The sequence below is a fragment of the Cotesia glomerata genome, linkage group LG7 (genome assembly GCF_020080835.1).
Source record: "Cotesia glomerata isolate CgM1 linkage group LG7, MPM_Cglom_v2.3, whole genome shotgun sequence".
NCBI classification, from domain to species: domain Eukaryota; kingdom Metazoa; phylum Arthropoda; class Insecta; order Hymenoptera; family Braconidae; genus Cotesia; species Cotesia glomerata.
Window position 1 is genome coordinate 11,865,625 of NC_058164.1, and position 27,686 is coordinate 11,893,310.

Genomic DNA, 27,686 nt, shown 5'->3' on the forward strand with positions numbered 1-27,686 from the left:
TGACAAAAATTTTTATATATTTATACTTATATTATTATACTTATATATTTATACTTATAAAATTTAGATTTTATAAATTTGAAAAATATCTAGTACACATTAAAAAAAAGGCCATTCGGCAGCCGAAATGGAAGTAGATTTCATGGTGAATAATAAAAATACTACTAGGGTTGCATACGAAAAAAAAAAAAAATTTCTGTTTGATTAAACAACAAAGACGTCAAAACGAGTGCAAAAGTAAAATTTCATTAAATCTGTCTGAGAAAGCAGGTGATTTTTGGCCTAGACTGATAATAAGGTATACAAATTGAAGCTTATTAAATAAGCTTTCAAATGCAATTTACAGAAATCAGATAGGATGTCGCGTTCCATTGTTATTGCAAGGAAATAAGGTAAAAATGAGAATTTTTTGCGATTTTTGAAAATTTTTGAATTGCTCTCATTTCTAAACTAATCAACAGATTTGGCTCATCTTAGAACTTAACCTCGGAAACAGTCCTGAGAATAAGTATGTTACGTTTTATTGAGATGCGTATAGAATTACGGAAGTTAGAGAAGAGACAATTCTGATTATATCGTATGTATGTATATATATATATATATATATTAGGGTGTGCCAAAATGTAACTTCCGTGAAGAACCTTTTAAAATTAGAATTTTGAGTTCCGCTTTTAACAGGGGTTGCGTTTGGGCATTTTCTGAGATATTTTGGTGTGAGACGATATATTTGATTTTCATAGAATTTTTTAACAGAAGCTTAGTTTGGGCATTTCCGGTGAAAATTCAAAATTTGGCCGGAAGTACCCAATTAAATCTCCTGTTAAAAAATTCTATAAAAATCAAATACATCGTCTCACACCAAAATATCTCAGGAAATGCCCAAACGCAGCCCCTGTTAAAAGCGGAACTCAAAATTCCAATTTTAAAAGGTTCTCCACGGAAGTTACATTTTGGCACACCCTAATATATATATATTTTAAGCTGTCCTTTGGAGAGAGCTCTTAAAACATCAAAAACTAACATTTTTTCACTCGAGACTTAAAAAAAAAAAAATAGTCGGTTTTTTGCGCCACCCTAATATATATATATATATATATATATATATATATATATATATATATACAACATATATATATATATATATATATATATATATATATATATATATATGGGTCATTCCACAAAATAAGAACATTTTTACGGCGCGACCCTCGCGGATTATGTTTAAAATTTATGGAGGTGTTCTCTATAATAAGAAATAAATTCCCTACAAGTTTCAGCCCTTAATATGCAGCGGTTCTGGGGTTATGATTTTTTGAAATTTTGAAAAAAAATTTTTTTTAACTTTTTTATTAATTTTTCTGATGAGGAAAACTTTTTTATTAAAATCCACGAAAAATCTTATCTTGTCGGAAAAATTCTCAGCTTTTGAATGAAAATATCCATTTTATCATAAACACATCAGAAGACCCTTTGAAATCCAATTAAAGTGGAAAAATTGATTTTTCTCGGTGTGCGGTGCAAGGTACATCCAATTTGACTTTTTTTTTTCTGAAAAATCAGAGTTTTTTACACAAAATATATGGTTTTTATGGTGTGCATATTTTTTGTTCAATTGCAATTGAATTAAACGTAAAATCTTTATAATTAAAATACTTTTATTTTTGAACTTTTTTCAGATGTTGATACAGTTTTAATAAGAACATATCCAATTTCATCATTTATCGGTAAAAGTGTGCAATGTCTGTGTACCCTTTACCGTTTTTGATAAAGAATATCGTACGTCTAACACATTTTTTTTGTCTAAATAATCATCATTCGTTATGAAAGTAAAATCAACGCCTGTAAAATTCTTGATTGCCCAGGAATTCAAATCTTGTGGTGCCAGTATATGTTTTTTATTTTCCATTTGTAATGAAGCTCTAGCAGCATGTCGTTTTACTGGACCTACAAGCCCATCGCATGGTCCTTTGCCATGGGCAGTCACAAAAAAATGCCACTCAACGATGATTCTAAAGTCAGCATAATATTAACATAAATTAGTAAATGTTTTTTTATTTTTAAATTGCTGAGGTGCTCCATCCGAGAAGTAAAAAATCCTTTCAATAACAGTAAATTTTTCTCTTAAAAAAGAAATCAATTGTTCTTGAAATAAATAAATCAAAACTGTGTCATGTTTAAAGGCAATCTGATATACCAACTAAGCCTAAATGCTTAATAGTATCATTTTCGTTTTAGTAAACCACCATTTGAAATATAGTAGCTTGGTCATTATTCCAATGATAGCCTTGAGCAGCTTCCTGCACAACAAACGCAATTTTCTACCAAGTTAAAAACTACCGCTAATTCACCACTCTTAAAATTTAATTTCGCATTAGGGAAAAACCGACTTTGTATTTTTACTATAAAGTCATGTTTTAAAAGTTTCTCAAGTTGCGTCGCTAAGGTATCAATAAAGTTATCGGAATCCGAAATAACGTTTACAATGGTACATCGATCGGTTGATGTCCATATTTTAAATTCGATTTCATTTTCATCAAATCTTTAAACGATGGATGAAAGTAATTAATAATTTCTTCATTGTTTGGACATCTATTACAACTTCTGAAGAAGCACAATTCCGTTGGATTATTACAAATCAATTTATTCAATAAATTTTTATAAATTGATTAAGTTTCCATAATCCAATCAGTATTTCTCGCAAATTTTGGAAAATTACATCCTAAATAAGAAAATGGAATCGTAGTTGTGAGCACCATCTGCATTGTATAGACTCAATTTTTTAACGAGCAGTTTGAAATTTTAAATATTTAACAGAAAATTATTTTACTATCCCGAATAATCGTATAACGCTTAGCCGATATAACGTTTAATTTAATTGTGATTGAACAAAAAATATGCACATCGTGAAAACCATATATTTTGTGTAAAAAACTCTGATCTTTCAGAAAAAAAAGTCAAATTGGATGTACCTTGCACCGCACACCGAGAAAAATCAATTTTTCCACTTTAATTTGATTTCAAAGGGTCTTCTGATGTGTTTATGATGAAATAGATGTTTTCATTCAAAAGCTAAGAATTTTTCCGACAAGATAAGATTTTTCATGGATTTTAATAAAAAAGTTTTCCTCATCAGAAAAATTAATAAAAAAGTTAAAAAAAATTTTTTTTCAAAATTTCAAAAAATCATAACTCCAGAACCGCTGCATATTAAGGGCTGAAACTTGTAGGGAATTTATTTCTTATTATAGAGAACACCTCCATAAATTTAAAAAAAAATCCGCGAGGGGCGCCCCGTAAAAATGTTCTTATTTGGTGGAATGACCCATATATATATATATATATATATATATATATATTAGGGTGGTTCATTTCCGCAAAATTTTTTTTTTTTTCGGTGCTCATGCAAAATATTAATCTACATATAGAAAAAAAAATTCTTACCAAGTTTAAGCTCTTAATAAAAATTTAAAGTTTTACCATTTAAAATGCATGTAAAAAAAATTTTTTTTTTTTCAAATTTCTAATGCTTACCCGGCTTTTACAATATTGCAAATCGGTTTGATGGACCTTGTGGGGAATTTCACGCTCTTCAAAATAGCTTTAGAGTTTTTTTGTGTAACTCGCACTGGTTCACCGGTAGGAGTCGTCAAAGTACAGTTTTTGAGAAAAATATATTTTTTTTTTAATTTTTCGAGCAAACCGCCAAAAGTAGGAAGAAAAAAAGGACTGAATCATAAAAAAAAAGTTATCCAACCAATATTTAATGAATTTAGAGCCATTTTTATACCGGAAAACGTAAGAAATTGATAAATACTAACTCATAATGTTATTTAGATTCATTTGTTCTATTTATTACCATTATATTTCCCTACACTAAGAACTTTTTTAAAATTAGTATGATTTTTTACTTATAATGAATACAAAAACAACACATGAATTTATAAAAAAGCAACAAAAATTTAATCAAAATATACAGAAGGTTACGTTATTATATAAAATGCTTGAAATGTGATAAACATCTAAATAGTTATAAAAAACAAGTTAATAAATTTCAAATAATTACTAATGTTATTGAAAACACGTCAAGATTTTAAAGCTGAATATAGTTTTTTGGCGCACGTTGGAGAGTCTTTTCTACATTGTTGAACCATTAATAATAAATATTGTTTCTGATCTTCATCATATGTACCAAACTCGTTAAATTTTTCAATGGGTGCAATACATCGTTCGGCAGTATCATTAACAACACGTAGTTTTTTGAAAGTTTCGCAGCAAGTAATGTATTCTTGATCTGTTTCCCACAAATCAGGGTCAATATCTAGAAATTCACACGTCAAATTAAACTTATCAAAAATAGTGAGAGATTCTTGAATCACAAAATCACTTATACTTTTAGACGACATTATTTCAAGCTTTTTCCTGTCTAAAGTAAATCAAGGATATTTACTATTGCTCGATTTTTTGTTTTTAATAGAATCAACTATTTTTAATTTTTCTTCTCGGGATAGTTTTTGATCAAAAAGTGCCAAGCCTGAAAGATTCTCGTTTAAGTACCACAAATGCTTGAAAAGTTTCTCTAAAGCAGCTTCTGCAACTTTTGGGTAATCTTTTTTATACTCTAATAAATTTTGAAATAGTTTTAAGTCATGATACGGAGCTTCAATAGCACTTGTTGCTATGAACCATGCTTCAACATAAAAAAAACAATAAATAAGCAAACTTCTCGTAAAGCTAACAATTCTGAAGAGTTGACGTGAAATTGTTCTCTGAACATATATATTTTTAAACTATAGATAGCTTTCGATAGCCAACGAGCATGGTGCATAGCACCAGGAGCTCTAAATTTTATACCTTTGTTTGGTGCACCTCCTAAAAAAATGTAGCTCAACGTCAAAAGTTCATGATAGTCATCTCTTGAAGTTCGATTCTGTAAAAAATGAAATGTAGTTAATATTAAAATTTGAAAATTGTTTACTCAGTGAGAGAAACAAAGCACAACTTAGCAATAATTTTTTCCAATAGTAAAAAACTGTACAATATTTTTACCTGTAGATGATCTTCGATGAAGGGTAGTAGAGTATTTTTTTTTTCGTCCAGGATATCTTTAATTATAACATCTTCTGTACCGATGTCATATTTTAACTTGTCTATTTAACAAAAATAAAATTCTAAACTTTTTCAATATTCTAAGGATATGACGACAGAATTTACTAAAAATCGCAAAAATGAATGCCAAAAAGTGTGAAATTTAATATGACAATAGGATAAATTCATTATTATGAATGCAGAAATGACAATTCAATCATCAGTGTGAATAGAATTCTACACTTACTAAATTCAATGTTGTTATTTGCATCTTGTATTTCATCCTGTATATCTTGCAAAACTGATTGATCAGAAAGTACTATTGCATTTTCGTTGAACTTAGATATTAACGGTAAACATTGTAACAGGCCGCTTTTAGCGCCACCTGTTAAGGCGTTGTTTCTCTAATTTTACATTTTTGAATTTAACTTTAAAGGAAATTTTAATTGAGTTTTCATTTTTTTTTATGCCCATTGGTTGGATTCGCCGCCACCGAGTCGCCCTCGCGTGTAGAAACTCGAACGAAGCTCGATTGCGCGCGAAACCAAAATCTAATGCGATAATACGTAATTTAATTTAGTAAGTAAGTAGCTTTAAGTTAGATTTAAGTACTTAATAATTGTGGCGGTACTAACGACGTCGGCCACGAACCCGCGAAGAGAAACAACGAGGATCATCGACGTGGGTAACCTGCAAGATCATCAACGACGGGAGGATGGCTGTCTCGAGAGCGAGCGAAACGACGGACTGATCGGAACTCGAAGTGAACAATCGACGCATGCGTGAAGGTGTAAAGCTAGCTGTCGAGCGCGCCAATGCTCCAGCCAATACATCATTCAAAACGTCGATATTGGAAAATTGGACTTACGGCACCATCTGTGGAGTTCACAGCTAACGACGGACCCAGGAGAGAGGGGAGAGACGAAGAATGCGAGATGTGCTGTTTTTCGTTTCTTCCAAGTTTTCGACTTGCCGTGTGCGGACACGTTTTAACGATACTTAGTTTTTTTTTGGTTATTTTTGGGAAAAATCCTTGAGTATTTCTTGCGTTTGAAATTTAACGTATATTTTAATTAGCCACGACGTAGTGTGCTGATTTTGGGTTGCCGAAAAATAAAGGCAGTGCAACGATAATTAGCTGTTGCTAATTAGTTACTCGACGAAAGCGTCATAAAGTACGACGCGTGTTTTGGTGTGATTGTTAGTCGACGTGTCCGTGTTCCGAAGAAGCAACAAGTATCCTCGCCGAGGCATCTATTATCCAAGAGTCCGACGGGGAAGCCGAGAGCGACTTGGTGGCAGAAACAACCCAGGAATAACTTCAGGTCGACGCTGTGACCAGGGTGAGTGGCTTTGTCTCAATTGAAGTAGCTCGTGGGATTCAATTTTTTTAATTAAACAGTTGGATTGGGTTCATTAAATAATTAATTTATTTATTACTAATTATACTCGACACTAGTTGAGTCATAGTGTAAAAACGTCAAGGCTAAGTTGAGTCAGTCAGCAGAGATAATGCCACGAGGTATTTAGGTGCCGCCATATTTTTTTTTGTGTGGGTTTACGGTTGTATTATTATTATTGTTCGTTATAAGAATTACGCTGGTTGATTTTGTACTCCCGGGGTAATCGATGAGTTCGATTACCCATTGATCGAGCTTCGGGTTCGTGCGATTTACCGACGTTGAGTAAGAGGTTCGCCTACGGAGAGGGAACCCGAGAAACGGCTGCCGCGTCCGAGAAAGGCAATCGGACGTAAGTTGCCCACTCTCAGCGGAGCGTTTGGGACTTAAAATAGAATTTGAACTGTGTGAGACTCAGTGACAGAGAACTGAGTGATTATTAAATTTTCTTTACTTAAGTATTTAATTTAATTATTGAGTAAATTCGACGATTGAATTTTATAATTAAAGTTTAATTAAATTCGGCGAATAGATTATTTAAATCTTTAAATTTAATTTAGCTATTCTTAATTGAATTTTGGCGCATCGATTATCGAGTTTACTTATTTAATTAATCGTTATTAATTAAAGCAAGCGGAGATTTATTTTTTTTTGTGTTGTTATTAATTTTAATTAATCATCATTAATTAAAGCCGGCGATTCGATTTATTTCTTTGAGTTAATCAATTGTTATGAACTGAATTTAGCGAAGATTAATTTGTTTTGTTAATTTACTGAAATTAACTGAATTGATGCAACGATTTATGTTTTATTATCTTACTTAATTGTATTTACTTGAGTTCAGCGAAGCTTATTGTTTTATTTAGTTAATTAATTGCCGTTAATTAATTTGAGCGAAGATTGATTTTTCTGATTCGATGGTTATTAGTTTAGCTGAGCGAAGGTTCATTATTTTTTTTTTGGTATTTAGCGAGTTATTATTAAGTGGATTATTATGATTAACTCATTGTTATTATTGCGGCGACTTTGAACTTTTTCCTTGTTCGGGTTGCGAACTGCGAATTGATGACAGCGTCGACGATTATTTTTATTAATTTTCTTTGCGTTTACTTCTTGATTTGTCAATATTAACCAATCGTTTTCATTTATTGTTAATTAATTTATAATTTAATTTTCTCTATTAATTTTTTTAATTAATTGCGAATTAATGCGAGCAATCCCGAATACTTTCCTCGTTCCTCTATAATTAAGTCGTACCCTTAAGGCCCGCCACCCGACGAAGAGAGTCCCAGACCGGAGTAGCCGGAAATCGACGTGATCGGAGCAAAGCTCCTGGCGCTCAACAACAGGTAAAGTAGGTAGGCCAGATTATTTATTTCGGACTTCGTCCTCGCTAACGCACGGGGACGAAAATACCCGTTATAACATTTATTGCCATCATTTTGTCGACATTCTTCTAAAAATAATTTTAAATCACTTGGAAGATTCTCAACTTCACTATTATCAGCAATATCGAATAATTTGTTCAATTGATTAACGAAATTTTCCACTTTGTGCTTTTGATTGTCTGAGAGATTGTTAAGAGATTTTCGTTTCTTAATGTCTTTGTAATCGTCATAAAACTTTTCAAATTTCCGAATACTATTTTGTTTCAGTGTCGTGGGAGTTCCAATTTTATCCCACATAGCCTCTAATTCATCGATAGCTTCGGTAGTACTGATACGTATAGTCAATTTCAACGTCAAATGTTTATACATAAATAAATTAATAACGTCACAATAAGTAGGTCATTTATAACAATTAAATTCTTTAATTTGAAAGCCAACTAAATAGTTATATGTCCTATTACCAATTACTTCAGTCATAATGAACAATAGTTAGGTTAGAAAGTTAATGAAATGTAATCAAATAAATACTGAAGAATATCAAGAACTAATTTAAATACGATATATACCATTAAACACAAGTGACAGCAAAAAATTGATATTAAAATAGTAATTTGAATATATTTTATTAAAAAATTGGCTTATTCTGTCTTAGTATCAGCGTCAATTGATTCTCGGATTAATCACTTAATACAACAAACAATGAGAAAATTATTTTGAGGTTAGGTATGCCATAAAGGATCAAATTTGTCAACAAAGACAATAGAGACGGTAATATCATGCTAATTAACTAGAGCAATGTTAGAATATGCCATCTCGGGACTGCTTGGTGCAATTTTTCAAAGAATGATTTCTACTTATACAAAGTTGGCGTGAATAAAGTTGACAATGAAAAAAATTAAATTTTTTGCTAATTTTGGAATATTGTTACAATAAATTGAATAATCTTCATTTTTATTTTTTTGGTAAACGACAGAAATGTTGAAAAATTGCAAGATCTATGTTACAATTTTATTCTTGTTGTTTTTTTATTAATTAGTGTGTTTTAATATTTATTATGAGTGAGAAATCATAATGATTTCAAAAAAATTCTTAGTGTAGGGAAATATAATGGTAATAAATAAAAAAAATGAATCTAAATAACATTATGAGTTAGTATTTATCAATTTCTTACGTTTTCCGGTATAAAAATGGCTCTAAATTCATTAAATATTGGTTGGATAACTTTTTTTTTATGAGTCAGTCCTTTTTTTCTTCCTACTTTTGGCGGATTGCTCGAAAAATTAAAAAAAAATATATTTTTTTCAAAAACTGTACTTTGACGACTCCTACCGGTGAACCAGTGCGAGTTACACAGAAAAACTCGAAAGCTATTTTAAAGAGCGTGAAATTCCCCACAAGATCCATCAAACCGATTTGCAATATTGTAAAAGCCGGGTAAGCATTAGAAATTAAAAAAAAAAAAATTTTTTTACATGCATTTTAAATGGTAAAACTTTAAATTTTTATTGTAAGTACTTAAAATTATTATTAAGAGCTTAAACTTGGTAAGAATTTTTTTTTCTATATGTAGATTAATATTTTGCATCAGCACCGAAAAAAAAAAGGTGTGTGTGCGATTCACACACGATAGAAGTGAAACTTCAGTGAATCGACAAAAGAATGAGATGAATATTTATAACAAGGGTAGGATAATTACAAAGTTTAATTGTTCAAAAATGAAAGTATTTTGATTAATTTTAAAAGATATTTTATATTTTATTTAACATATGTTACATAATCTATTACTCAAGTTCCATATTTTCAGTTTCAACAAATGATACAAGAGGCTTATGATAACTAAAATACGATACAAATATTTTAGTTTCAATTTGGTTGATATATCTTTGGAACACTGCATCTATTACCGTTTTTGATCTTGTAGTTGATTGAGTGCGATTGTTACACATTTTTAAATAAAATGTTGTATCGAGAAACTCAATCAAAGGAAGCGCTGTATCTGATGCAAAATTTATGTTAAAATCCCCACTTAAAATCATCGGAATTTTATCATAATTCTTTTTGAGAATTCGCGATACCTTTGGGGTATATTTGATCAAATTTTCATGTATAAATTCAATAACTGATTTTATTGATTGGTTGGGAAAGATGTAAATTGCTACGATCAAAATTAAATCTCCTTGGTCATTTCTGCTCTCACAGGCACATATTTCTCCAACTTTCGAAAGCTGAACAGACAATGATTCTAGCTGTTGTGCATTGAGATCCATTTGTGGCGTAACAACACGGGCTCCATCATTTACGTTGTGATAAATTGCTACTCCGCCTGCCCTCGTACGTGGTCTTTTGTAATTAACAACAATATTAAAATTTGGAATGTCTACAATATCTTCATTATTCATCCATGTCTCCGAAAGAATTAAAAAGTTTGACGATGACACTATATTGTCATGTTGCAGATCTTGTACATGAGCTCGTAAGCTTTGACAGTTAAAGGTAAACAGTGACATCCCTTTTCTTTTATTTAAGAAATCATATAAAACATTTGTAATTGTCTCAAGTCGATTCAAGTTCAGCCTTCGAAATTCATGTTGTAGATCAATTGTAGATACTGACGCTCTTCGGTCTGAAAAACATTGATATATTAGTTTATACTTAAAACAGGATTAAAAAATATTTACACTTACCATTTATTACATCAGTCACATTGACACTTATATCTGAACATCTATTTTGATTGTTCAATAATTGTTTTTTACGTGCACGAAACTCGCGACTACGTTCTGTTGAACTTTTTGCTGAATTTTTTTTCATTTTAATTTCATTTTTTTTGCGTCGATATTGACGACACATTTCGGCATTAGTTTTCGGCATTTTATAAAATTTATTATTTAGTACAAGATATAAAAATACTCACAAACAGTTAAATAATAACACACCACGCTATCTTACTAAAACGCTGTAATACGCAGCCGCATACAGTGTACAGTAAGCTCACGTAGTTTTCACATGCACTACACACGTTAAATGCTCAAATACAAGCACGTATTAAACAGTGTGCAATATACATACACACTGACATCTGCTCTCTCGCTCTGGCTCACAAATTACAGGCGACTATGCTTAGAAGACGGGAGTGGGGACGCTACGAAGTATGGCACAAAGAGGAGAGACCGATAATATACAAATTGTATGTATATTTCTGTCTCATTCTTTCCCCTGGCTTCATCCTACACATTTTTGTATTTGTGTCTCTTACCTGTCGTTTTTTTGTTGCATCCGGTTTGAAATCACAACGATTCTAAAGAAGTTTCACTTCAAAAAAAAATTTTTTTTGCGGAAATGAACCACCCTAATATATATATATATATATATATATATGTATTAGGGTGGCGCAAAAAACCGACTATTTTTTTTTTTTGTCTCGAGTGAAAAAATGTTAGTTTTTGATGTTTTATGAGCTTTCTCCAAAGGACAGCTTAAAAAAAAATTTTTAAGATGTCGCTCCAAATTTTTTAAAATTTCAAAAATCCTCAAAAATCGAATTTTTTTTTTTTTTTAATTTTTTTTCTCGTTACGGTATAATTTTATAGACTAAAAAAAAATAAGTTTCTGAAAATTTTAGTTCAAAATTTGAATTTTGAAAGGTTACTCATAATTTTTTTCAATTTATTTGTGCATTAGTTTAGATTTTTTCGAGCGACTTTTAATATTCAAATTAAAATTCCATGCATTTTATTTTTTTTATTTAAGGTAAAAGCCCCAATATATGATCATGTACCAGTATATGATCACTCCATGTATTTGTATACCTATATTTGTGAATATAGATATACAAATACATGGAGTGATCATATACTGGTACATGATCATATATTGGGGCTTTTACCTTAGTACAATAATCGATAAAAATACATCACGAGATGAACTAAAAATCAAGCACAACATAGAAAATATAATTTTTTTTTTAATTTAATAATTTTATTTAATCAACTGCCAGGCGTGGGTTCGAATCCCAAGCTGGTCTTAGAAACCAGCTTGGTTGAGATTTGACCTTGCCGCGTAGGTTAAGATTTTTTCAAACCAAAAAGACCCCAACGTACCACTCCCAACACTTAAAGTCGGCGATATGACTAATTGAAGAAAAAAAAAAAAAATTATGAGCGACCTTTCAAAATTTAAATTTTGAACTGAAACTTTCAGAAACTTACTTTTTTTTGGTTTTTGATTTTTGAAATTTTAAAAAATTAGGAGTGACGTCTTAAAAATTTTTTTTTAAGCTGTCCTTTTGTGAGGGCTCTTAAAACATCAAAAACTAACATTTTTTCACTCGAGACTCAAAAAAAAAATAGTCAGTTTTTTTGCGCCACCCTAATATATATATATATATATATATATATATATATATATATACTAGCTGATACCCACCCGCTTCGCTGGGCATACAATAAAATTTTATGTTGTAACCTAGATGAAAAATATAAACAAAATGATTAATTTCAAAAGATAATTAATATAAATTTTGAATTAGAGAAAAGTGATTGTTTATGATAACCGGTGTTAGCGAGTATTAAATATATGAGAAAAGTATTTTATTATTAATAATCAATCAATCAATGGGTCAGTTAGTCAGTAAATCTGTCATTAGACAGATTTCCGCATCACCCATGACGTACTGTGTAGTGAGATGCGTTCCCATTATAATAATGTTATCCTAAACATTTAGTCTAGACCGGATAGGTCAAATGGTAGAGTAGCCGACATGTCACCGGAAGGTTCTGGGTTCGAATCCCTGTCCGAGCTATCTGAATTTTTCTCGCATATTCTGTAAACTCTTATTAAGAAGGTCCTTCCTATTTCTTTCTCAATCTCTTCCTCCTCCAATTATTCTGTTACGTGAATGTTGGAACGATTCACGTAATAATTATCCGTAACTCCTATTCTTTTCCGCTTCATAGTATTATTTAATTTTAAAAATGTCAATAATTTTTTAATTTTAAAAAATGTTAATAATAAAATACTTTTCTCATATATTTAATACTCGCTAACACCGGTCATCACAAACAATCACTTTTCTCTAATTCAAAATTTATATTCATTATCTTTTTGAAATTAACCATTTTGTTTATATTTTTCATCTAGGTTACACCATAAAAATTTATTGTATTCCTATCGAAGCGGGCGGGTATCAGCTAGTTATTAATAAATTCATAACAAATTAAGTGGTATTAAAAATATATTTATTATTACTCATTTTATTAGAAATTATCTTAAATCGACCGTTTTTATAATAATTTAACGATATCGTTGTAAAATTTTAGAGAAGACGCATCAGACACAATTTACCATTTTAATTTTAATCATTAAAATCAGTATAATCATTTAACAATATCAACTTGATAATATTTATGTTTAATTTATCTGTGTTATGATATAATCGAGTTCATCCTTCATGATTATTCCAATACATATAAGTTATTTCAGTTATTAATGATTTAGCTATTCTTTCTTAAAAACGTATGATTATGAATTCCTACTGTCCCAACAGTCAATCGATAAAATTTAAAATCAATCATTTTGACAGTTATTATAGCAACGGTAACCATGATAACGGTAACCATGGTAACGGCAACCATGGTAACGGTAACCATGGCAACGGTAACCACGGCAACGGTAACCATAGCAACGGTAACCATGGCAACGATAACCATGACAATGGTAACCATGGCAAAGGTTGATTAGCGTGGGTGGTTGTAGGGGGGTTGAGTTCGATAATTTACGGGTGCCACTGATGGTTTCTTAGATTAGAGGGTCAAAATGATATTTCGCTCCCAAAAAAAGAGAGAGATATAGGGAAGGGGAAAGATTATAGGGCACGGGAGGGAGGAGAAAGAATGAGAGGGAGGGAGGGAGGGCATATGTGATGGTAGACGAAAAATTCATTTTGGCTAGGAATTGCGTAAAATCCGTTCTTAGTGAGCGTCTACATCACGAATGGAGTAACTATGCTAAATTTCAAGTCAATCGGACGAATAGTTTCGGAGATCTCGTGATGAGTGAGTGGTATTTCGCTTATATATATATAGATTAGAGGGTCAAAATGATATTTCGCTCCCAAAAAAAGAGAGAGATATAGGGAAGGGGAAAGATTATAGGGCACGGGAGGGGAGGAGAAGAATGAGAGGGAGGGGAGGGGAGGGCATATGTGATGGTAGACGAAAAATTCATTTTGGCTAGGAATTGCGTAAAATCCGTTCTTAGTGAGCGTCTACATCACGAATGGAGTAACTATGCTAAATTTCAAGTCAATCGGACGAATAGTTTCGGAGATCTCGTGATGAGTGAGTGGTATTTCGCTTATATATATATAGATATATATATATATATATATATATATATATATATATATATATATATATTAGGGTGTGCCAAAATGTAACTTCCGTGGAGAACCTTTTAAAATTGGAATTTTGATTTCCGCTTTTAACAGGGGCTGCGTTTGGGCATTTCCTGAGATATTTTGGTGTGAGACAATGTATTTGATTTTCATCGAATTTTTTAACAGAAGCTTAGTTTAGGCATTTCCGGTGAAAATTCAAAATTTGGCCGGAAGTACCCAATTAAATCTCCTGTTAAAAAATTCTATGAATATCAAATACATCGTCTCACACCAAAATATCTCAAGAAATGCCCAAACGCAGCCCCTGTTAAAAACTTATATATATATATACTAGACGACCCGGTGAACTTCGTATCATCTACATATATTTGTGAAAAGTATAGTCAAAACTTAATACAAAATTTTTATTTACAGTAAATGCAACATATTTATACACTTAATTAATTTAAAGCTTTCTGATGGACTACATTTTTAATCTTTTCTTACGGTGCGTAAATATATAAAGATGGTGGTATTCTGACTCACGAACACGCGACGTATAATTTCCCATGCACGAAACACGGAAACTCCGATTTGATTCCCACATTTGATTAACTTCGACAACCTAAGTCAGGTCGTCTTCTCCTTGGTATTTTGAAACAATAACAATAAAAAATTTCTTGCGCACTGACAAACTGATGATAGATTTTATTAATTGTCTTGAAATTAATTTATTTCTTTTAACAACTAACTGACACTTTTCTTTATTTCTGAAAACAAAACAGACCAAAAAGATCGGACCTCACTTCACAGCTAGGAACGGACCCAAAGAGATCGGACCTCATTACTCAGCTCAGAACATTGTGTATTGGAAAACTAAATTGTCGTTTTTAGTATTTTCTGTTGTTTATTATTTATGTTTTTCATCGTTTAAACCTTCCCTGAACTTCTAAAATTTCCTGTTTCTCTTGAGATTTTATCAAATTTTATATCTGTAGGAACTGATATTTGAAGAATATGAATTTTTTGACAATTAATACCCCCGCACTCTTATATGAGAGGAATTTCATAAGATCCTATTCGAGATGATTTCTACATTATAAATAAAAGATTCTTACAAAACTTCGAGTCTATAGAAACTATTGTTTGGAAATGATAGTTTTTCATTGCTGACGTCCCCGCAATCCCTTTTGGGGTTAGAATTTGATAAAATCCATTCTTAGCTGAACTTAAAATTATACACGAAGATTCCTACCAAATTTAGAGTCTGTAAATTTAACATTTTAACACCCACCCCCGCAATCTTTATTGGGGGTGGGTTGCTGTAAAATCCGCTCTTAAAACATTTCCGCACCACATATGGAAGACTCCAACTAAATTTGTCGTCTGTAGGACCTATAGTTTGAAAATTAAAAATTTTCATTGTTAATATCTGCCCCCGCATCCCCCTGTGGAGTGAGCTATCGTGAAATTCGTTCATAGATTATTTCTATATCCCTTACAGAAGATTCCTACCAAATTTGGGGTTTATAGGATCCATAGTTTAAAAACGGGAATTATTCATTGTTAACGCCCCCGCAATCCTCTTTGAGGGAGGATTTTTTGAAAATTTTTTTACATACAAACCTTCTCCTGAAAATTCTGAAGACAACAACAAAAAAATTAGCCCAATCGGTCCAGCCGTTTTCAAGTGATGCGTGGACATACATGCGGCATTTTATTTTTATTTATATATATATATATATATATATATATATATATATATATATATATATATATATATATATTGTAACAGGATAAAACTACCCTGCATCGATAAGTCGCCAGAGATCGATAACTATTCGATTAGCACTGGTGCGCCTCGATCTTCGGGCCTAAAGAGAGAGTAGGAGGGGGTAGTTTGGGGTTATTATATAGGTGAGCCGTGCATTGCAATGGGGAGAAGTAGTGTAACCGCCAGACAGTGTGCCACAGAAATCAAGAGGGACCGATCCCCGGAGTTACGAGACGACAGAAGCCAATAACATCTAGGACTCCAATCTCGAGTAGTGAGTTAGATCGTCGTATATTCAACAAGGTATCAATAATTACTCTGTGGGCTAGGAGTGGACCGCGGGGTTTATATTCGGTTTACTTCTCCTCTGATTAATTATTCTCAATAATTATTTAATTTCAATTGATTTTGATTCGTTAGTTGCCGTTGAGCGTCCCTCAAGGGGGTTTATACCCGAGGACTGCTCAAAGACCTTGCGGTGTTAATTGTCGTGAGAATTTATTTTATAATAATAATTTACTCGATTTATTATTGATAATTTTGAACATCTGAAAAATCGGTTTAGTTGAAAATATTTTATTTAATAAAATAAAACCGAGAAATAAATTCTTCGAGAAAGTTCCGTTCTTCTCACGGATCAGACAAGCGTCGGTCGAATTTTACAACGCAGTTAACGTGTACCCAGGGTCAAAGTCTACTACGCACTAACGAACACCGGCGTCCATTTTGAGCACGCAAATTCTTTACTGATTATTTCACGTGATAATTTATTATTAAGAACAATTGAATTATTATTAATTAATATTATTTGTTACAAGGAAATATTTATTTAACATTATATTATTTATTGAGAATTAATTTATTGAGATTTCGGCGCAATTGAGACTGATTTACCCATGGATAATTTTTCGTTAATTTATTTTATATTGAGATAAATTGTTTATTAATTATTTATTTTAATTGGAAAATTCTACGGGGTTAATTTACATTGAACTTAAGTTCAGGAAATTGTTTAGATAAACATTTTGTCATTTATTGAAATCTATTTATAAAAATATTTAATGACGTGGATTAAGTCCAAGAAAGTTAGTTAGAATTTTATAAAGAATATTCTTAGAATTTATTTAATGTTCAGTATTAAACTCGTGATTGAATTGGAATAAATTTAGGCGTCGGATTTTAGTTCGAATTTTTGGGAATTAAATTATTATTCGTGAAAATTGTTTTATAATTTAAGGGCTAGCTATTGACTGAATTGTTTTAAGTAGAGAGTTAATGTAATAATTTTCTGGAAATAAATTTCGTTAATAATTTTCATAAAATTAAGTAAAGTAAAATCAGTGTGTGTGTGTGAGACGCGTGGGTTATGAGTGTATGAGTGTTAACAGCGTTCCCTCGTGCATTGCGTTCTCTGTGCGAGGTGTTTCGTTGGCTAGGTACTTAAGGGGTATTATGTGTGTTAGCTACATATAGTCTTGGTTTACGCTGCGTTCACTAGGCTGAGGCTCCTATAGCAGTGTGTGGTTGATGAGCCCTCGTGCACAGTGCGTTCCTTGTGCGAGGTGTCTTGTTGATAGTTAAAGGTTTAGTCAGTACGTTAGTTAGTCGTCTTGTTCTGGTTAGCCGTTAGTCGGCTAGACGACCTCTGTCACACAGTGTGTTCCTTGTACAAAATAATAAAATAGTTCTGGTTAGCCGTTAGTAGGCTATAGTTTTAAGTTGATTATAGTGTGAGTGAGTGTGTGATTAAAAGTTGTTAAATTGTTTTGTTAATAAATTTTTGGATCTATTGTTAAATAAAAATTTATTTATTTCAGATCACCTTCCTGCACTCTCTCTCTCCCTGTAAGATAAGCTCAGCTCTGGTCCCGGTTCCAGGAACCGTGATTAAAAATCCTGGTGGCGCCCTTTTATTTATTAATTTAGATTCATTTTATTTAGTTTATTGTTTTAATTAATTTAATTTAAGGGGCCAACTGAGCGGCATAAAAACCCGTTACAATATATATATATATATATATAAATATATACATATATAAACTTTTGAACCATATGCATTTTCTGAATCCGCTTGACGAGCTGAGTCGAAATATAGCAAAATTTTTCAAAAATTCCGTCATGAGGACCAATGCAATAGTTAGATTTCTATGAAATCTACTAAAAAGGCCATTCGGCAGCTGAAATGAAATTAGATTTTTCAAATTAAAAAAATTTATTTTTTATAAAATAACATAAATAATAATAGATATTTTAATTCATTGATTAATAGAAAATTCAGTAAATAATTTAAAACTATTTAGAACTAATTTTGTTAAAAATAAACATTAGCTAGTTTTGTTACAACAATAGTGTGAGTTGAGTAAGTAGAATTCTAATATCAAGTTATTGAAAATATTTCTATTTAATATTAAATTACAACCATCGAGCCAAACAAAACCACTGCAATAATAAAATTTCACTTTTAATGAAATTCGGCTACTGCAGTTATTTCGAAGATTTTACTAATTTTTTCGAACGGCGAAAAATCTACATCTGTTTCAGCTGTCGAACGTCTTTTTTTATCGCTATCATCTTTAAATAAAAGTCAATATTCTTGGAAATTTCGTTGGCATAACACAAGATCTCACCAAAGAATGAGTAGTGTTCACCAATACGATCTCATAAGAAGCGTCACCTTCTGCCGATTTGCATCTAAAATTTATACAGGACGCGTCTCGTTAACAGTGCCTGGAGGTGTGTACTATGTAGAAACGCTCACATCAAGCCTGTACTGAACACGCCTGTCAGTTGCAATCAATCTACTGATCTGGAATAGGAACAAACGTTCTGTATTCAAAGACAAATATATTCTACTGTTCAATGAGATTTCTAACTTGATCTTCTATTTGAGGTTGATAGAAATTTTATAAAAAAACGTGTATGACGTTTTCTTCTCCCCTAGTAGAAATAATCGAGTTTTCACTGGATATAAACCAGTAACTGGCCAGTGATATCGAGTAAAAACTTGAAATCGCGCCACCTACAACTAAGTCATAAACATTAGTTACACCGACAGTGTATCTTTACTAGTGTGTGTATGTTTGTTTATTTTTTTTGTTAACCTGTACGCATCATTATTGTAATTATTATTATTAAAAAACAGTATAAATCAATCAAGATTAGTGTTTATTAACGTGTAAATAATTTCCAGTATATATTTCAAAATGGATACAGTGAAAAAAAATGACACAATATATAAATTGCGACTGTGGGCATTAAAAACAAATCTCCAATTCAAAATAATTATTTTCTTATTCTATTGTTAGATTTATTATTAGTCTATCAGACTAATGATGTTATCTATTTTATAATGTACACATAAATGAAACTTTTTTATATCATATCGTTTATTAAACATTATTTTGAATTTATTTGACAATTTTAATAATGCCTAATAACCTCAGAATTCGAAACTGACAGTTTCACTAAAGCCGCCATAATGTTTTGTTAGATCTCTAGTAAAACTGGCCAGTTACTAGACAGAAACTTGATATTACACTGGCCAGTTACTGGTTTAAGTCTAGTAAAACTGGCCAGTTACTGGCTAAAAACTTGATTTCATTTCTACTAGGGTCGTTCTCATTTTCTTGGGTAAAATACTTTTCTGTAACAATTCTAAGGTTTTCGATTCAAAATTAAAACTTAGAAATAAAAATTAGGAAAACGTTTGACCCTAAAGGCCCCCGAATTGTAATTTAGAGCCTATATAGATCCCTCGAACCCGGAATAGATCCGACTGAGAGCCCTGTAGTCCTTTAACTCCGACTTTGAACCCAGGGATCCGAACATTCACCGATATACAATATCAGTCTTTTAATATTAATAAATTTCTACTAATTATTTTTAAAATATTTATGATGATAAAAAAAATTAAAGATTAAAAAAATTTTTTTTTGCTAATCAACTCAGTATCGTCCAAAACGTCAAGATCAGTAAAAAAAATTTCTTTAATTTACCAACGCCAAAAGGGCGAATTTCAAAGGTATCCCTTTTGGTTTTATAAAAATTTTTTTTAAAGTCAAAAAGGCATATAAAGAAAATTATGTTTTTTTATTATAAAACATGAAAATAATGCAGCATCGCAGAAGCAATATCATAGTACTGGTAAAAAATGAAAAATGAAACTATAAAAAGGAGTAAAGTGAGCAACAAAAAAAATTTTTTTTTTATTTTCTTAAAATTGTCAAATTTTTTTTTTCAGTTTTATTTGACTCTATTTGGAACTCGAAAATTACCCAATTTTGTTCTCTTTTTCTTGTTTTAAAGCTATATTGTAACCCTGGCGGTTTCGGCGACACGGTGAAAGCACGGTCGATTGACGGTTGTTTCACGGTTGTTTCACCGTGTAAAGTTCGTTCTTACCGAGCGGTTTGTCAGTCAGCATCGGATACCGTTGTGAACGATGTCTACTATAAATTTATCGAATATATACGGTGCATACGCAAGTGAATCTACGACGTTATGACCGACACTGTACGCTCAATATACTGTCGAAATACGATAATTTTACGCTGTCACGGACAATAAAATAAAAAAAAATATTTCGGACATTCTAGACCGGGGCTCGAACCCGACTCATCTAGTTGCGCGCCCGAGACTTTACCAGTTCAGCTATCTGAGACACTGTTCGAAACGATTAAATCAGTCACCTCATAAAGTGTCAAAACCAAGTCATTTTTTTTTTCATTGTACAAATAAAAATAGCTTAAATAAATTTATATTTTTTCCATGACTTCAAAATAATAATCGTAATAAATGATTTAAATTTTTGATGATTACAAAAATCTTGATTTCGAAATTACGGTGAAATTATTAACTGTATAAAAAAAGATCTGAAAAAGAAATTGTTAAAAAAAAATATCTCATAATAATTTTTTTTGATAGCAAACAATTTTTCCGTAATTTTGAAATTAAAGTTTTCGTCTCTAAAAAAAAAAAAGAACTCAAATCTTTAATAATGGATTCGAATTTTGGAATTACGGTGAAAATATTAGACGTGCAGAAAATATTCAAAGTTAAGTTGAAAATAAATTATAATTTATTAATTAATTAATTGTTGAATAAAATATCTCCCGATTAAAAAAAAAAAAAAAAAAAAAAACAATATTATATTTTTCATAAACAAAAATTATTACGGTTTTTCATTTAAGACTATGAAAAAAATACAACACTTGTTCCTGACTTACCGACATTATACGCTCGTTTCACGGTCGTTTCACTTACAGACTACTGTGCATCCACCACCGAGTTACGGTTCTTTGACAATTTATATGTTTTCGAATGACTGTTAAATGACAGACGATCGATCGATGATCTACGATTTTTACTCAGATAAAAAATCGGAGAAGTCAAGTAAAAATTTGGTTTTTCGAAGAGTGAAGTATGATAACTATACAGAATAAAAATCATAAAGTAACAGTGAAAAACTTTCACAATGATACTCGTCGTTCACTGTCAAACGATGACCGTTCGATAGTCAAGTGACGGTCATTCGACGATCATTTGTCGACACTGTAAATTCACGGTACATTCACCGTCGTTACACGATCATTTTATCGTGACCACGAATCCGCCAGGGAAGATTCAAATTAAGAAAAAATTAACTCTTTTAAAAAATGACTATTATGATTAAATATATTTGGGTCATTCCATGTCAAATCGACCAATAGTTGGAATGGACCCTTTCGATTTGGATAAATACTGGTCAGAAGTTTTCTTTCATCACAAAACAAAATTCTGCCAAAGGAAAAAAAATAAAAAAATTTTTTTCAAAAGATTTGCAAATTCGAAATTTCGCGATTTTTTCAATTTTTTAATTTTGTTTTTGTTATATCTTGAACGCTATTATAGATATAGAAATGGCCATTCATTTGTTGGAAAGAGGACACTTGGGGCTATTAAAAGAAACATTTTGGAAAAAAATTTTGAAAAAAGCCAAATTTGTCAATTTCGGAATTTTTGTAAATCGTCAAAAATGACGGTCGACATTAAAATTTTGACTCGATTTTTTTTTGTATAATACCTTGTACTGATTTTAAAAGATCCTGAAATTTATAGAACTGTTTTTTGTTTTTTCAAAAATATAAATTTTTGAATTAAAAAAAAAAATTTTTTTTTGTTTTCTTATTTTTATTCTTATTTCTTATTTTTTTAACGCATGATATATTTTGTCCGTTTATTCACTTTAATTACAGATTTTAACGCCAAATAACTCACACAGATATTAATTCGAATAAAAATCAGAAATAATGGGATGAGAATATCGATTTTTTTTCGATCTTTCGAAAACTTGTTTACTTACTGTAAAATGCTGAAAATGCGGGAAAGCGGAGGATCAGGTTTTGGTCTGGATATCTCAATTAAAACGCGGAAATATTATTAAAATCAGCACTATAAATTTATTTACACAAATTACACTTAATATTTATTTAATATGTTAGCGGATTGTTTAAATAAAAGCGGATAAATAAAGCACTGCGTGATTAATAAAGCGAAGCCGGTTAACACGTGATTGAGCGCACTGCCGACACTGGAAAAGCGGAGAATTGTTTTTACAAATAACATAATTTATCTGTAACAAACTAAAGCGGATTAATAACAATTAAATTAAGCGAAAGTAAAGTAACAGTAATGGCGACTTGTTGCAACGAAAGCGTGGAAGCGAAAGATTCTAATAATAATGCGTCTTCTTCCTCGTCGACTTGGGGAAGAAGGCTGATTGCGCATGTCAGCGGAGCGATCAGCCAATCACACCACCGAGACATAGCGTCATCAGTCAAGCTAAGCTTTCATAGGCGGTTAGTTTTTGTGGGAACTAGCGGTAGACAGGAGCGGCTCGTGAAATTGGGAGTCCACCAGGGGCGACTTTATCGCGGCTGGGCCTGTTCACTGAACACTTACAAATTTTTGCACATCAATATTACTCAATCTCTCAATCTCGCAATTGTGCAATCAAAGTTGCAAAAAAAAAAAAAAAATTTTTTTTAATTCAAAAATCCACATTTTTGAACAAACAAAAAACAATTCTAAAAATTGAGGATCTTTGAAGATCAGTACAAGGTATTGTACAAAAAAATTTAAACCAAAATTTTAATGTCAACTGTCATTTTTGACAATTTTAAAAAATTCAAAATTTGACAAATTTGGCATTTTTCAAAATTTTTTTGCTGATGATGGTTCAATGTAATAATTTGAATATTTCACCATTGAAAACTTTAGATTCATAGCATGTATGAGCCCATACAGGTCCTAAATTTTTCACCAAGTCAGGTAAATGGATTAACAAGTGTTTATTTAATTTATTGTTAAACTAAAACAATTGCGTATCGTCAAAATTAAAGTGGTCTTAAAAAAATTAAAATATAACGATTCAAGTTGAATTTTTAATATTGATAATTTTAAACATTATAACTTACAGTAAAATATTAAAAATATACAAAAGTATGTACAAAATCTTTAGTAATATAAGAAGTTGACTTTTGCATTTTTTTAACTAATAAATATTCGTAAAAATTTGTTGATTTTCATCAAAACACAATATTAAATAACATAAATTATATAAATAATTAGCCGTCACACTTCGTCACCTTGTAGATTTAGTTTATAAGAATGATGAGATGTGCATCAACTCATCGGTCGTACGGTGTAGGAGTTAGTTATCGGTCTGGCAAGCGCGTGGCTCGGGTTCGAATCTCGGTTAGAACGGAATGCGAAAGTTGCGAAAGTCAGGTCCAAATTAAGAGTCAAACGGTCTAAACTTGTATTAGGTCTACATCAAAATCCAAATAAAAAAATGACACTTAAAAGTTCTTTTTTTATCATTTTTTTTAAAAAGGCATGAGCCAGACTTAAAAATGAACTATTATTATTGTCACGAACGGAGTGAGTGACGGGCGTAAGGACTATGAAATAGAAATCTCAAATATCCGAACGTTGTCATTTTGTCCGTTCGGGAGCTAAATTAAAAATTGCGTTGGAGTGTGGAGCGGTACACTAGCTCAAACGTTATCTCTAAGGATTTACTTAGAGAGAGTAAGGATGATGGACTCCTGCTGACTTCGGTCACGAGTAACCTATTCCATTGTCTAACTGAATTCTTATTTGTTATAGAGATCTTATTTTATTTAATTGTGTAATTTAATTCAAAGTAAAAAGAGTATAACTCTGTTAATTGAATTTATTGAGACAAACCAGTTAATAAGTTTACAAATTTGGGTTACAAATATAAATGTTCAATAAAAATATTCATAAAAATGAACATAAAGGTTAGATATAAAAGATAAGTTTATAAAATAAATTTTTTGTACGCTTACCCTGGAAGTCTGCTCTTTCGAGAGTGGCCCAAGTTTTATGGGACTTTCACCTTCTATGGGTATTGTTCACTACTGAATCACCATATCTCGGATATTCCGGAGAAGTTAAGTAATTTAGATAATGGATTTTAATATTAATCGACGCTTTTAGCGGAAATGTCTATCAAAATAAAGCTTCGCGAATTTCCGCGAAGAAATCCTTAAAATCTAGTCAACGCTCTTCGGCGGAAAATACACTTCACGATTTACGCGGAAAAAGTCAACGCTCAACGGCGAAAATTCATAAAATAAAAGAAAAATTGGAATATGGCATATATCGAATGGCATATATCGAATAGCCGATAAATCACTGACTCGTATATTACGGAGTCTATTGTGCTTCCGAACAATTATTTGCCCGGAGCCGATCGACGCGGAGTTAACCAGTGGTATCCTGGTCGACATCGAACTGCCGAAAAATGATTTTCGGGCGGTTTATATAGGGTTAGCAACAACGGTGATTGTATGGGACTCATAGGAAAATTAATTCAAAAAAAATGAAAGGGAGCTCAAGGGTATCATGCGTCATCGCCTTTCTAGATTTTTCGAAACACGGATGAATCTATGCGTAGTTTGAACTATTGCCTTATAGGTCTTACTTTTACGACTTTAAGCGGAAAACGTGATGGTGACTTCACCATATTACGAATTTGAAAGTTAGAAAAACAAAGTCGTTAAATTCTGATTATCACAAAGAGATCCGGGTGATTCGTATGAACGTCATCCAATCGTAGGAAAGATGGGCCAGATTTCTCTTATACAGACTTCAAGGGTATCACAAATTGTAAACTAAAAATACGAAGTTACATATATTCAAAAGAAAAAAACAAAATTTTAAATTTTAGCAGACGTCACATTATTATTATTATTATATTTATATTGCTGTTATTGTGTTTTTATTATTATTATTATTATAAAGTAGGGTACAGGGGTTTAATATTGGACCTAATTTTTATTTCTACCAGCTCCGACTTTGGACCTTCTAGTGTCAAAAACGGAAATTTCGGCCACTACAAGGTCTAAAGTCGGAGTTAATTTAACATGCCACTAGAATCTACTTTGAGCCCACAAGTCCGAGTGGAATCCTACTTATGGATGTTTTATGTCGGCGTTAAATTTCGACTCGGGCCATTCCTGCGACTTCTCGCTAATTCCGTATCTAAGCGCTTAAAGTCAGACTCATGAGGTTTTTGAGCTCTTCGAGCTCAAAAATATAATTTGTGTTATTTTGAGCTCTCCGAGCTCGAAGAGCTCAAAGGCAGAGAATAACTTACTCTTTGAGCTCGGAGATTCTAATTTTAAGCGCTTAGATACGAAGTTAGCGAGAAGTTGCAGGGATGGCCTTTAGGGTCAACCGTTTTCCTAATTTTTTATTTATAAGACAATAAGCGCTAACATATTAAATTTAAAGTATCTTGTTAACAGTTTTATATTAACTCAATACAAATACTATTTAAATTTTTAGCCCGACAACTAAAGAATACTGCATTGGTTTGGTTACCTACACCGAGAAAATTAAATGATAGGGGTTATCATACTAAATTTGTAGCTCCAATCATCTAGGATGATTAAAAAATTTTTCAATGCAAAGATAGTTAGTGTTATCATTTTTTTTATGATAGCAGTTACCATTTTTTATAGTAACAGTTACAATCAGGATGATAACAGTCACTGTCAGGATGGTAGTAGTTACTATCAGAATGATAATATTTACTATCAAGAATAGTAATTAATATTGTTCACGAAGAAAATAAAACAGCAATGATTACTGTTTCGTACAAATGTGAAGAAAATGTTCATAGTCAGTAGTGAGTGCTGTACGAAACACGACTGGTTAATGCCAGAACACGACTCAATAGTGTGCAGACAATAGTCAGAAGTTTTTATGTAGCGCTCTCTACTACCCCAAACGTTTTAACCTCGTTTTTTTATTGGCATAAAAGGAAATAGTTTTTATGACGTTACTTTTTTGAAAATTTAGTTCCATATATACCCACGCGTGGGGGGATGCGTGTGCAGATGCATGGGCAGAAGCGTGGGTAGAAAATATACATATATAACGAAAAAGGGTTCCTTTGATGAAAGTTGACGTCAAAACTACTGAAGCTATCGGCATGAGACTACAACCTTCGGCGCAGAATTTTTCGTAAATGGATATAGGCTACTTATTTTTTCGATTTTATTAACCATTTCTCATTTTTTTTTACAATTTACTTTTACATACATTTTTTCCCGCTAAGAAAAATAAAAGACTCATTTTTTATTCATTTGTTTTTAATACGATTTTCTTTTGTTTTTATTACATCACCTTGATATTTGATTGATTTAACGTCATTTAAAAAAAGTTTAAGAAAGAAGCTAATTATGTCTGGTGAACTAAGTGTCAAAAGTTCATATGCACATGCTGATTGTATGTTTGGTTATTGAAAAATTGGTTTCAAGAAGTAAGATAGTTAGATATCTATGAAATCTACTGAAAATGTTGTTGTTTATAAACTAGGACTTTTTGAAACATGAAATTTAGACCATATCTATTGAGTTTCAATAACATTTACTAAAAATTTCCTTGCAACAAACGTCTCTTTAGCAGCGGAAAAAAAGTCATTGTAAGGTTTCCAAAACTTAACATTACATGTAGTAATTTGGTCAACGAACTAAGAATTTTACATACATGTTATTTTTGCCGATTACATAATTTATAAATTGTTCTTATTGCGGGATCGCGGGAATGTAACAGATTAAAATGAATGCATTTTCCAAACACTGGGTATGTAAAAAATACATTTGGCTACTTATTTAAATAGAGTTCGTAAAAAACATGTTAAATTTATTTTCTATGAAAAATTGATGTCGCTGAGAAAATTTTAAGTGACAAAAAAATTCTTCGCTTTTGAAGCTAGACAGACTTGCAATGACTTTAACTAAAACTTTCAATACTCATTTGGAATCTGTGCAATTCAAAACAATACTCTAATTAAATTTTAAGTCTAGATCTAAAAATGTAATCCTATAAAGCGCCCAGCGAAGCCGGCGGGTAACAGCTAGTTATTAATAACCATAACAGTAATGATATTACGAATGAGCGAATAAGTAAAGAATCTATTAGAGTTTAAATTGGCTTATTATGGATAATTTTAAAAAAGATTATTACGGATATAGTTAAATACTTATATCATAATTGTTAGTGCGCTAATACATGTATCCTTCTTATGACTAAAATTATTATAATACTATTAGTGACCCTGTTATTGGCTTAGGAACTCTTGAGTC

The 27,686-nt window shown here is 31.4% G+C and overlaps 2 protein-coding genes and 1 long non-coding RNA gene across 6 annotated transcripts in view; 2 read left to right on the top strand and 1 right to left on the bottom strand.

The window, feature by feature from the left end:
- Window positions 1-27,686, top strand: part of LOC123269442 (hemicentin-2) — a 593,151-nt gene that overhangs the window by 353,456 nt on the left and 212,009 nt on the right. The gene's annotated exons all lie outside the window — the stretch shown is intronic.
- On the bottom strand, window positions 9,607-10,845 carry LOC123269443. Its single transcript, XM_044735150.1, has 2 exons — window positions 10,561-10,845; window positions 9,607-10,499 (listed from the first exon to the last, which is right to left on the bottom strand). The coding sequence occupies exons 1-2, from the start codon at window positions 10,745-10,747 to the stop codon at window positions 9,658-9,660; spliced, it is 1,029 nt and encodes a 342-aa protein (XP_044591085.1). The 5' UTR covers window positions 10,748-10,845; the 3' UTR covers window positions 9,607-9,657.
- Window positions 18,598-23,707, top strand: LOC123269448. The gene is made up of 3 exons (XR_006510414.1): window positions 18,598-18,609; window positions 21,463-21,477; window positions 23,635-23,707. It is a non-coding gene; the product is annotated as an uncharacterized LOC123269448 (long non-coding RNA).

Bases quoted from the DNA above. Each gene is read 5' to 3' on its own strand.
- LOC123269443 (XM_044735150.1), bottom strand. From the start codon at position 10,747: ATGCCGAAAACTAATGCCGAAATGTGTCGTCAATATCGACGCAAAAAA. The intron at 10,500-10,560 runs GTAAGTGTAAAT...AATGTTTTTCAG, and splicing joins TGTGACTGATGTAATAAATG to ACCGAAGAGCGTCAGTATCT.